This window comes from Pseudophryne corroboree, chromosome 9, assembly GCF_028390025.1.
Source record: "Pseudophryne corroboree isolate aPseCor3 chromosome 9, aPseCor3.hap2, whole genome shotgun sequence".
In the NCBI taxonomy this organism is placed as follows: Eukaryota; Metazoa; Chordata; class Amphibia; order Anura; family Myobatrachidae; genus Pseudophryne; species Pseudophryne corroboree.
Window position 1 is genome coordinate 292,310,646 of NC_086452.1, and position 13,153 is coordinate 292,323,798.

The 13,153-nt window shown below is 47.6% G+C and overlaps 1 protein-coding gene across 5 annotated transcripts in view; it reads left to right on the top strand.

Moving 5' to 3' along the window:
• XPNPEP3 (X-prolyl aminopeptidase 3) overlaps window positions 1–13,153 on the top strand; it is a 415,780-nt gene that overhangs the window by 285,069 nt on the left and 117,558 nt on the right. For all 5 annotated transcript variants that reach the window (XM_063940369.1, XM_063940372.1, XM_063940368.1 and 2 more), the window contains one exon: window positions 9,561–9,623. In XM_063940369.1, the coding sequence (XP_063796439.1) occupies window positions 9,561–9,623 (63 nt within the window). The remainder of the gene's footprint in view (window positions 1–9,560; window positions 9,624–13,153) is intronic.

Here is a 13,153-nt window from a genome sequence, read left to right on the forward strand (position 1 = left end):
ATCCTGAGAGGAGGATAGAATGAATTGGGAAAAACCCACCCATAGTTGACGCATCTATGTCCAGACTGTAAAGGATGGTGGTTTTAACGGTCCCGGGATCTGCCGCGTTGAAAGAACCGGCTGATCGCGGGATTGACACTATGCTCAAATCCATATACACGGCTTCGGGGGTGATACTACGACCTACCATTGCCTGTGTATGGGTTTCTAAAGCTATATATAGTAAAGTGGTCTGACACATTACTTGAGAAACTGGTTACAATGGATAAAATTGACGTTGAATTGTTCATACAGGATTCTGCGGGATTTACGGTGGAATCCATGAAAGACCTGGGTTCAACGGCTGCAGGAATATCCTCCATGTCTGTCTCAGCTCGTAGAGGACTCTGGCTGCGCCAATGGTCTGCCGACACAGAATCCAGGAGAGGTGTGGAGACCCTACCCTACATAGGTCAGGCTCTCTTTGTAGAAGCGTTGGATACGTGGATTTCCATGACTACAGCGGGTAAGTCTCCTTTCTTCCCTCAGTTGCACCTGCCTCGAAGAAACCCTTTTCTTCAGCTGCGTCACAGTCCTTTCGGACTGCCAAGCCAAGAAAGGCCAAACCGGCCAACACCTTCTTTAGGGGTGGTCGGCCAAGATCCAAGAAACCTGCTGCTGCGGGTTCCCAGGAACAGAAGCCTGCTCCAGGTGCGCCAAAGTCCTCCGCATGACGGTGGGTGTCGTCCGGCCTGGATCCCTGGGTAGTAGATATTGTGTCCCAGGGGTACCGGCTGGAATTCAAGATCTCCTTCCTCATCGGTTCTTCATATCGGGCTTGCCAGCTTTGCCGGCAGACAGGGCTACCCTACAGGGAGCCACCCAGAAGTTGGTGGATGCACAGGTCATTGTACCAGTCCCTACTCAAATGCAAAACATGGTTTACTATTCGAACCTTTTTATGGTACCGAAACCGGATGGTTCGGTCAGGCCCATTCTGAACTAAAAATCACTAAACCCCTTTCTGAGGGAGTTTAAGTTCAAAATGGAAACTCTAAGGGCGGTGATATCAGGTCTGGAAGAGGGGGAATTCCTGGTATCCCTGGATATCAAGGATGCGTAACTCCACATTCCGATTTGGCCACCGCATCAAGCTTATCTCCAGGGGGTGAACATAATTCCATATCTGGACGATCTGCTGATACAGGCATTGTCCGAGAAGAAGCTGTCATGGTCAATAGCTCTCACGACTAAGCTTCTCAGGGAACATGGTTGGATCCTGAATATCCCAAAATCACATTTGGAACCAACCAGGAGGTTGTCCTTTCTGGGAATGATCCTCGACACGGAAGTGCAGAGGCTGTTTCTTCCGGAGGAAAAAGCGTTGGTGATTCAAACAATGGTCCGGGATGTCGGTTCAACAGTGCATTCGCCTTCTGGGAAAGATGGTGGCCTCTAACAAGGCTCTGCAGTATGAGAGGTTTCATGCTCGGCCCTTCCAACTTGATCTCCTGGATCGGGATCCCATCTACACATGCACTAGAGAATACGTCTGTCGCCAAAGGCCAGGATTTCACTCCTCTGGCATTCACCTCACCTTCTGGAGGGCCGCAGGTTCAGGATCCTTCTAACCACGGATGCAAGTCTCCGGGGCTGGGGCGCAGTCACTCAAGGGGAAACCTTCCAAGGAAGGTGGTCAAGTCTGGAAGCCAGCCTGCCGATAAACATTCTGGAACTAAGAGTCTCCAAGCGGCCCCTCTTCTGAAAAATCGGACCATTCCAGTGCAGTCGGACAATGTAACGACAGTGGCTTACATAAACCCTCTGGGCAGAAAAACATGCGTTGACGCTGTCAGCAATCTTCATTCCGGGAGTAGACAACTGGGAAGCAGACTTCCTTGGCAGACACGATCTCCATCCAGGGAAGTGGGGTCTCCATCCGGAGGTGTTCAAGGAGGCAACAGATCTTTGGGGCGTACACCAGATCGACATGAAACTCTCGTCTCAACAAGAAGCTTCGGCGGTATTGTTCCAGGTCGAGGGACCTGCAAGCATTGGTGGTGGACGCCCTAGTGACTCCGTAGATGTTCCAGTCGGTGTACGCGTTTCCTCCACTTCCACTCATTCCAAGAGTTCTCAAACTCATAAGGAGAACAAGAGTTTAGGCAATCCTCATTGCTCCGGACTGGCCAAGAAGGGCTTGATACGCGAATCTTCTGGATCTACTGCTAGAAGAGCCGAGGCCTATTCCTCTTCGGGAGGACCTGCTGCAGCACGGGCCATTCGCCTATCAAGACTTACCACGGCTACGTTTGACGGCATGGAGGTTGAACGCCAGATACTAGCTCGGAAGGGCATTCCGTCCAAAGTTATTCCTACCCTGATACAGGCTAGGAAAGGAGTAACGTCTAAACATTACCATCGTATTTGGAAAAAATATGTATCTTGGTGTGAGTCCAAGAAGTTACCTACGGTGGAGTTTCAACTGGGACGTTTTCTCCTCTTCCTGCAAGCAGGTGTAGATATGGGCCTGAGGTTAGGATCCATAAAGGTCCAAATTTCGGCCTTATCCATTTTCTTCCAGAAACAGTTGGCTGCCCTCCCTGAGGTTCAGACTTTTTTGAAGGGAGTTCTGCACATCCAACCTCCCTTTGTATCGCCTACGGCGCCCTGGGATCTTAACATGGTGTTGCAGTTCCTCCAGTCGGACTGGTTTGAACCTCTACCGGAGGTTGAGGTCAAGTTTCTCACATGGAAGACTGTCACTTTGTTGGCCTTAGCTTCTGCTAGGCGTGTGTCGGAGTTGGGGGCTTTGTCATGTAAAATCCCATACGTGATCTTCCATGAGGATAGAGCTGAGCTTCGGATACGTCAGCAGTTTCTTCCGAAGGATGTGTCGACATTTCATATCAACCAACCTATTGTGGTGCCAATTGCGACTGACTCCTCAATTTCATCAAAGTCCTTAGATGTTGTAAGGGCTCTAAAGATCTATGTGAGGAGGACTGCATGTTACAGAAAATCGGACTCTCTGTTTGTCCTGTATGATCCCAAAAAATTGGGTGTCTTGCTTCTAAGCAGACGATCTCTCGCTGGATCTGGTTCACTATCCAGCATGTGTTTTCTACGGCAGGCTTGCCGTGTCCTACGTCTGTTAAGGCCCACTCTACTCGTAAGGTGGGTTCTTCCTGGGCGGCTGCTCGTGGTGTCTCAGCATTACAACTCTGCCGAGCAGCTACTTGGTCAGGGTCGAACACATTTGCTAAGTTCTACAAGTTCGATACTTTGGCCTCTGAGGACCTGAAGTTTGGTCACGCAGTTCTGCAGGAGCCTCCGCGCTCTCCCTCCCATACTGGGAGCTTTGGTACATCCCCATGGTACTAATGTGGACCCCAGCATCCTCTAGGACGTAAGAGAAAATAGGATTTTAATTACCTACCGGTAAATCCTTTTCTCGTAGTCCGTAGAGGATGCTGGGCGCCCGCCCAGCGCTTCGTTATCCTGCAGTGGTTATTTAGTTCAGTACTGTTTAGTTCTTGGTAAGTACTGTTTTGTTAATAGGTATGTAATCCTATTCAGCCGTTGCTGATGTTTCAAGCTAGTTAGCTAGGGTTGCCTTGTGTGTGAGCTGGTGTGAATCTCGCCACTATCTGTGTATAATCCTTCTCTCGAAGATGTCCGTCTCCTCGGGCACAGTTTTTGGACTGGATCTGGTGGGAGGGGCATGGAGGGAGGAGCCAGCCCACACTCTCAGACTCTTGGGGTGCCGGTGGCTCCTGGTGCACCCGTCTATACCCCATGGTACTAATGTGGACCCCAGCATCCTCTACGGACTACGAGAAAAGGATTTACCGGTAGGTAATTAAAATCCTATTTTCAGTCACCATATACTGTACCTCTTAAATCCTCTAAAAAGTTTGTGATTTGCATTTGCAATCACACTCCACAGGGGTTTTTTGTCAGGTACTGTGTCTGGCTATATTGTATTGTTACGCCCTAGGGCTACATTTTCCAATAATGTCTGCGTCACAGGGCGGGAGATTCGTGGCTGATCCTGTGTCATGCAGTACTGACGCCACGGATTTATCTGAGGAAAACATTCCAGCTGAGGGTCCAGGTACTTGGGGTTCTGTACCCCTTGGTCAGCCTGCAGCACTGGTGGCACAACAAGACCCACCTTGGGCTGCTTTTTCCGAATTTACTGACTACGCTAGTAACGATACTTGCGCCCCCTGTGGGACCTCTGTGCCTTTACAATCACATATTGTCCCTGTTGTAAATCCACCATGGGTGGATACTCTGTTGACTCAGTTACAGCAGTTAAATCAGTCTTTGGTTAAACAAAAGCCTGACCCTCGCCCTCCTAGGACCAAAGGGTCATCTAAGCGGGCCATTTCTTCCTCACAATCCACTCATATTTCGGATACTTCATCCAATGAAGATGGGGTATTTTCTGATCCATCAGACACTGATGCAGATGCTTCTGATGGGGAGTCTACAACACAGGTTGATGTTCCTGACCCCTTGGAGGTTATCAAACTGATTCTTCAGATCGATGATGAAGCTGACCCTCCAGATACGTCTAAGAAACCTGATAAGTTCAAGCGTCAGAAAGTTACTAAATTAGTCTTGCCACATTCTGACCATCTGGTTGACATACGTCAGGAATCCTGGGAGTCTCCAGGAAAGAGATTTTGCCTGTCTAAAAAGATGCTAGCTCGTTATCCCCTCGCTTCAAAGTTAAGTACAAATTGGGAAACACCACCTCCGGTGGACTCGCATGTCGCACGTCTTGTGGTGTCTTCTACTCTGCTTGTCACCACCGTCACCTCTCTGAAAGAACCGACTGATAAGCATGTGGAGGGTTGTTTGAAGTCTATGTACACTCTTATAGGTGCTATACATAAACCTACTATAGCAGCTTGTTGGGCTGCAAAAGCTATTGAAGCCTAGGTTCAGGAAGTTGAGGCGGAGCTACTTCTGAATTTTTCTGATAATACCAGACAGTGTCTTTTATATATCACCACAGCCTCTCGTTACATTCAGGAGGCGGCTTCTGATACCGGCGTGCTGGCGGCCAGAGCATCTACTATGTCCATTCTGGCTCGCCGGATTCTAGGGTTGCGGTCCTGGTCTGTGGATCTGGACTCTAAAAAGACCTTGGAGGTGATCCCTTTTAAGAGAAACATCCTTTTTGGGGAAGATCTGAACAAGATTGTTGCTGACTTTGCGTCTGCTAAGACTGCATGTCTGCGGAGTACTAATCCTTCGGCTCCGAAGGCTAAGAGTACCACCTTTCGTTCCTTTCGACCTCCAAGTAAAGCCAAGGGTCAGGCGTACCCGAAACAGGCTCGCACTTCCAAAACCTCTAAGCCCAAACCTAAACGTTCCTGGGCTGCCCGTCAGCCTGCTTCCAAATCAGAAAAGCCTGCTGCATGACGGGGTGGGCCTCCCCCTGGGGGATCCCAGGGTGTGAGGCAAACGTCTGCGGTTCGCCCAGGTATGGTTACAGACCACTTCAGACGCCTGGGTGAGGGAAGGTGTCTCTCACGGATACGCCATCTCTTTCAAGGAACGTCCCCCTCGCCACTTTTGCTCGACAAATATCCCTTCGGATCCGTTGAAAGCAAGAACTCTATATTTGGTGGTACAATCCCTCCTGGATACAGGAGTGATAGTGCCGGTACCTCTGTCTCAAAGAGGCAGGGGGTACTATTCAACGCTGTTCCTAGTTCTGAAACCAGAATGGTTCCTCCTGGCCCATTCTCAACCTAAAGTCTTTAAACATATTTGTGAAGGTATCCAAAGTCTGTATGGAAATTCTTCGCTCTATTGTTCTGGCTTTGAAGCCCAAGGACTATATGGTATCCCTGGACATACAGAATGCTTACCTACATATACCTATTGCCATGTCACATCAGCAATATCTGCTGTTTGCTATTGGCAACCTCCATTATCAATTCCAAGCCTTGCCTTTTGGACTGACCATGGCTCCGCGAATCTTCACCAAGGTCATGGCGGTCATGACGGCTCTTCTCCGCCGTCAGGGTATCAGGAACCTGCCGTATCTGGACAACTTGTTGATCCTGGCGAACTCTCCAGAGGTTCTCCTCCGTCATATGGAACTGAAGGTCCAATTCCTACAAGCCCACGGGTGGCTCATCAACTGGAAGAAATCCTCGCTGGTCTCTGCTCAGAACATGGTGCACCTGGGGGCGTTATTAGACACACACATCCAAAGGTTGTTCTTGTATCCGGAGAAAGTCCTGAAACTTCAGGACAGGATAAGATGCTTCCTTTCTCGTCCACGAATGTCGATACACTCGGCGATGCAAGTACTAGGCCTCATGGTGTCGGCTTTCGATATGGTAGAGAACGCTCAATTTCATTCTAGTCCTCTGCAGAGGTTAATCCTTTCCAAGTGAGACGGCCTGCCTCACCGGATCAGGTCTCACATGATTTCCTTGACTCCGGAAATTCGTCTTTCTCTGACCTGGTGGCTCCAGGACCAACGATTGAGCAGGGGTCGTCCTTTCTGGATCTCCAACTGGGTCCTCCTAACGACGGATGCCAGTCTGCGGGGTTGGAGTGCAGTGTTGGAGCAACACTCTCTTCAGGGTCGGTGGACCATGGAGGAATCTCTCCTCCAGATAAACATTCTGAAGTTGCGGGCAGTGTTCAATGCTTTGAAACTGGCCTTGCCTCTGGTACAGAACAGGCCTTTTCACGTACAGTCGGACAACGCCACCATGGTGGCGTACATAAATCATCAAGACGGCACTCAAAGCCGCATGGCAATGTTGGAAGTGTCAAAGATTCTTCTATGGGTGGAACGCCATCTGCCAGCAATATCGTCAGTGTTCATTCCGGTGGTACTCGACTGGGAAGCGGACTCCCTCAGTCGTCAGGACGTACACGCTGGATAGTGGAGTCTTCATCCGGAAGTCTTTCAACTCCTAGTGGACAAGTGGGGCCTACCAGATGAAGACCTGATGGCATCTCGACACAAACACAAGGTTCCAGTCTTTGGAGCAAGGACAAGGGATCCATAAGCAGCGTTCATGGCCACACTGGCAATTCCATGGAACTTTTGGCTGCCATACGTGTTCCCTCCGGTGTCACTCCTGCCCAGGGTAATAAGGAAGTTCAAGCAAGAAGGAGGAATACTTCTAATCGCTCCAGCGTGGCCCAGGCGGCATTGGTTCTCAGACCTGCAGGGGCTCTCGATAGAGCGTCCTCTTCTACTTCCGCAACGCCCAGACCTTCTCGTTCAGGGCCCTTGTGTCTACCATGATCTGACCAGACTGGCTTTGACGGCGTGGCTCTTGAAACTTCAGTCCTGAGGGCCAAATGATTTTCTGAGGCGGTCATTCAAACGATGTTGAAAGCCCGTAAACCGGCTTCGGCTCGGATTTATTATAGAGTATGGAATTCTTACTTCACTTGGTGTGCGGCTAAGAATTATGATGCATACAAGTTCAGTACTGCCAAACTTTTGGCGTTACTGCAACAGGGCATGGACTTAGGCCTTCGTCTGGCCTCCCTCAAGGTTCATATTTCATCCTTGTCGATATGGTTTCAGAGAAATATTGCGTCTCTACCTGACGTTCATACTTTCACTCAGGGTGTTTTAAGGATTCAACCTCCCTATGTCCCTCCTGTGGCTCCTTGGGATTTGTCTGTAGTTTTGGATGCCCTACAAGAGTCTCCGTTTGAACCTCTTGAGTCCGTGGACCTTAAATGTCTTACACTTAAGGTCTTGTTTTTGCTGACTATTGCATCTGCTAGAAGGGTTTCAGACTTGGGTGCCTTATCCTGTCCGTCACCCTTTCTGATTTTTCACCGTGACCATGCGGTTCTTAGAACTCGCCCTGGTTATCTACCTAAGGAGGTGTCGTCTTTCCACCTTAACCAAGAGATTGTGGTTCCGGCTTTATCTCTCCTGGTTTGTCCTCCAAAGAACGGTCTTTGGATGTGTACGGGCTCTCCGTATATATGTGAAGAGAACCGCCTCTCTTAGGAGATCTGGGTGGTCATTCCGAGTTGTTCGCTCGCTAGCAGCCGTGCAAACACTATGCCGCCTCCCACTGGCAGTGTATTTTAGCTTAGCAGAAGTGCGAACGAAAGGATCGCAGACTGGCGGCAAAGTTTTTTTGTGCAGTTTTAGATTAGCTCAATACCTACGCTTGCAATGACTTCAGACTGTTCAGTTCCTGTTTTGACATCACAAACACCCCCTGCGTTCATCCGGTCACGCCTGCGTTTTTCCTGGCATGCCTGCATTTTTCGGACACTCCCTGAAAACGGTCAGTTGACACCCAGAAACGCCCACTTCATGTCAATCACTCTGCGGCCAGCAGTGCGACTCAAATGCTTCGCTAGACCCTGTGTGAAACTACATCGTTCGTTGTAATAGTACGTCGCGCGTGCGCATTGCGCCGTATATGCATGTGCAGAAGTGCCGTTTTTTAGCCTGATCGCTGCACAGCGAACGAATGCAGCTAGCGATCAACTCGGAATGACCACCCTGATTCTCTCTTTGTCCTTTTTGGTTTTCACAAACGTGGCTGGCCTGCAAATAAGTAGACCTTGGCCAGATTGATTAGAATGGTGATTGCACAAGCTTATGTGCAGGCTGGCCTTCCAGCTCCTGCTACTATCAAGGGCCATTCTACTCGGTCTGTTGGACATTTGTGCAAGGCGGTTATGTGGTCCTCCATGAACACATTCATCAGGTTCTATGCCTTCGATACTTCCGCCTCCCAGGATGCTTCCTTTGGACGCCGGGTTCTTGTGCCCGCTACAGTGCGTCCCCTCCCATGAGGAACTGCTTTAGGACATCCCAGATGTTATTCCCTGTGGAATACCAGTGTACCCCGCTGAGATTTATGATAAGACTTACCTTTGTTAAATCTCTTTCTGCGAGGTACACTGGATTCCACAAGGCGCCCACCCTGACGCACTTAGCTTCTATGGGTTTGTATGGCATTAGCCACTGGTACCTTCTCCTGTCGTGAGAATGTGGTTCGCTGTGGCTACTAACTACTATCGTCTCTTTTACCTGCTACTGCATTGGACTGGTTAACAAAACTGAGCTCCAGTGCCTGGAGGCGGGGATATAGAGGAGGCGGTACAGTGCATCCTGGGAACAGTCAAAGCTTTAGCCTGTTGGTGCCTCGGATCAAGATCCAACTCTACACCCCAATGTTATTCCCTGTGGAATCCAGTGTACCTCGCAGAAAGAGATTTAACAGTGGTAAGTCCTACGATAAATCTCCATTTTTTGCGTTGTTACCGTGGAAATATGTCTTAGACGCAAAGTAATGTAATAGGATACAAAATGCTATGCTACACTGTTTTCATGGAAACACTGTAACGTAGCATTTCGGATGCAGACCTTAGGGTGCCACGGCACACAGTTTGACAACTACTGGCCTAGAACATTGTAACAAACCAAGGAGAGCAATGCTCTCCATCTGTGATGTTGCTATATGATTTTGTAATTATTTGCAGAGGTTAATTTAAAGCCTACAGTAGGTTCTTACTTTTTTTCCCTCAATGTCTTTGTTTTTGCTTTCTAGGCTTTCATTGAGACCATGCATTGCAGCAAGGCTCCAGTGAATGAAGCTTTCATATATGCCAAGGTGAGAAGTGCAGTCTCAAATACCGTAATTATTATTTATTGACATTTATATTCCATTGCGCTTTTACAATGGTCTTAATTCAGTGAATCTCCTAGCTATTACTGAAACCTGGAATTCTTCTTCTGACACCACGGGATGTAATTACATTGCCTGCAGCCGGAATCACGGTTAACAGATGCTATTCCCACTCGTGGGTGTCCAGCGAGCATAGCAAGCCTGCAAGAGGCTTCATTGCGCTTGCCCCCCTAATGGCATTCTAGCGGTCTGGATCCCGGCGTCGGTATGCTAACCGCCGGGATCTCGGCTGTTGGAATCTCATACCCAACACTACACCACATATCCCGCTCACATATCCCGGCACACACATTCTCACACAACCCCATACCCTGGGGTTGCCATAGTGGTGGTGTTGGGCTCCTTCTATCCTCCAGTTACTCCTACCAACCCATTTCCTTAGAACCGTCCCTTATATTCTCTACATTTAAGGTGCATGCTATATGTCTCTTACATCCTGTTCACCCTTGAGTAGTTGTCATTTACCATCCCCTGACTCTCCCTCCAAACACCTTGACAGCTTTGCTTCCTAGCTTCCTCACTTCCACTCTTCAGATCTTCCGGTCACTGTTGTAATATTTCTGATTACTCCAAATCCCCATTCCCTCTCTCTTACTATCAGCTGCTCTCTTATACCTCTCTCTTTCTTCATCTATGCCTCCTAAAGCTACCATCACTAAGCGTAACACTGAGGCTATCAACACCTTTTCCTTATCCTTCCTGCTGGACTCACTTCTGTACTCTATTCTCTCATTCTCCTGCCCTTCACAAGCCACTATACATTGTGTCCTTTACTTCTGCTCTTGACTCTTTTGCTCTGGTGATCATTACTCTCCTTCGCAGATCAACACTTCAACCCTGGCATACCAAATACACCAGATATTTGCAAAAGTGTTCATGTACCACTGAGCGACAGTGGAGGAAATCTCGCTATAAGGCAGACCTCCTCCATTTCAATTTTATGCTCCCAAACTACAGTGTTGCCCTTTCACCTGTCTAAACAGTCATGTTTCAAAAACGTCATCTCCTCCCAGTTTTCAAACCCCTGGCATCTCTTCGCACAATTAGAGGCAATGGAGATCTTAGCAGAGGTGAGCGGCAAGAGACCGGCACAGCTGAGAGCGGCAGAAGCGGCCAGAGACACAGTCAACGCGTTTTCGTCCCGTTAATTCTCTGGATTTCCTCAAGTCTTGAGGAAGTCCCGAGAATTAACGGGACGAAAAGCGTTGACGTCATCACCCGTTTTCAACCACTGCATGTGTGACTGTGTCTCTGGCCGCTCCTGCCGCTCTCAGCTGTGCCGGTCTCTTGCCGCTCACCTCTGCCGCATCCATCTGTGCCATTCGGCTGCCGCTCACGGTGTGTGTTATACACCGAGGACATTTACATCTACGGCTCATTACTACTGTGGCTCTTTGGACGCTGCTCGGTGCAGCACCGACAGCTTGCTAAGATCTCCATTGCCTCTAATTGTGTGCTTACAAACGCTGCCCGTCAGCCTTGAACTCCCTAAGGTATTCACCTGAAAACTAATCTCCACACTTGTGCTATAGTGCTGTACTGGAGGACACTTCCAGAAAAAGGTAATTATTAACCCCGCTTGATCGGGCAAAACACTTTATGGAGGACTAATCCTGCACTGGGACGCCAGTGACAGGTTAAGTGGAGACATTTATTCATTCATATATTTATTCAGAATTTGGCATTTAGAAATGAGAAATATGTGGCAATAACGGCAAATGAAATAATTAATTAATAGTTTTTATTAATTGGATATCTTTGCAAGAAGTACTGGTTGAATTAATTATATGTTAAAGTGGCTTTTTATTATAATATTTCACAAAACAAGGAATGCATTCTGGTTGAAATATAATAGCATTTGAGCTGATACATTTTATTTTGTATTTTAACAAGTGTAATAATATAAAGTGTAACATTATTTGTTCTTAGTAAAAGGTTATTTTATAACAAGTCTCTTGGTTTTTAGTAAAGGCAAACATTCACCCTATTATTACTGTGTTTGGAGTCACTAAAGCGCACTGACACTTCCGATTGAATTCTAGTTTGCTTCCAGGCTCTTGCAAAGCCTTAGTTTGTGCAGCTAGTGACTACCTAATACAAGTGAATTAATTAATCATAGAATCTTGCGCCTGGGATTTGGGTGTCAAGTACATCCACTTGTTTTTTGGGACATAATCAGGACAAACAACAAATAACACTGAGAAAAAAAAACAGTAAACACACTCCTCCACTACCACTACACACCACACACCAAACACACACACACTCACTCACAAACAATGACAATAGACGTGAAATAAAAAACAATGACAAAAAACTAGACAGACTTTTAAATAACTACACAACAAGTATGACAAGACTACTTACACACACAGTACAGCACTCAACAATCACAAAGAACCTCCTCAAAACCGCCAAACAACTCACCAACTCCTAACACACCTCCACTAGCTAAACCCACGAGGTTCGGACGGTTTGGGGCGTTTTTATAGTAATGTGCACAGACACTCCTCCATCACGCATCAAACCAATCACGGACGAGTGACAAAAACGAAACTTAGGAAAAAAACGCGTCCGTGAATGGACAAACACTGCCGTAACCAAAATGTGACACAGTCGTAAAAAAACCTCATAACACGGCTGCAAAACCACTAAATCGGCCGCATTCTACCTTACAAAACCACGGATGACATCGACATCGTAAAACATGAAAAATACAAATACGACAGCTTAGTAAATGAGGCGTAAAATTTTCAAATGCACAATCACACATTCGATGTCATTCGTGATGAATCTCCCTCCAAATCGACTCAAGTACGAATTTTAGTAAATATACCCCATTGTCAGCAGTGTTTGTTCCAGGTGTTCTGAACTGGGAAGCGGATTTTCTCACTCGACACACCATTCAGGAAACCGAATGGGCATTACACCCAGAAGTGTTTCAGACCATAGTGAACAGATGGGGTCTACCGGAGATAGATCTCATGGCGTCTCGTCTAAACAACAAAGTTCCGAGGTACAGATCAAGAACAAAGGATCCCGGAGCGGTCCTTGTAGACGCACTGTCAGTAAAATGGAAATTTCATCTGGCGTATCTGTTCCCTCCAATATCTCTGTTACCCAGAGTAGTGAGGAAAATAAAGTAAGCAAAGGGAGCAATAGTTCTAATAGCTCCAGCTTGGCCAAGAAGGCATTGGTATACAGATCTACTGAGAATGTCCGTGGAAGCACCGATACTGCTACCTCAACGTCCAGATCGGCTAATGCAGGGTCCTTGTTGTCACAGCCATCTGGATCGTCTGTCTTTGACGGCGTGGCTGTTGAAACCTCTATATTAGATGCTAGAGGATTTTCAAAACAAGTAATTCAAACTATGCTTAGAGCAAGAAAGCCTTCTTCAGCTCGTATTTATCATCGAATATGGCAAGCCTATATTCATTGGTGTAGTGAAAAAA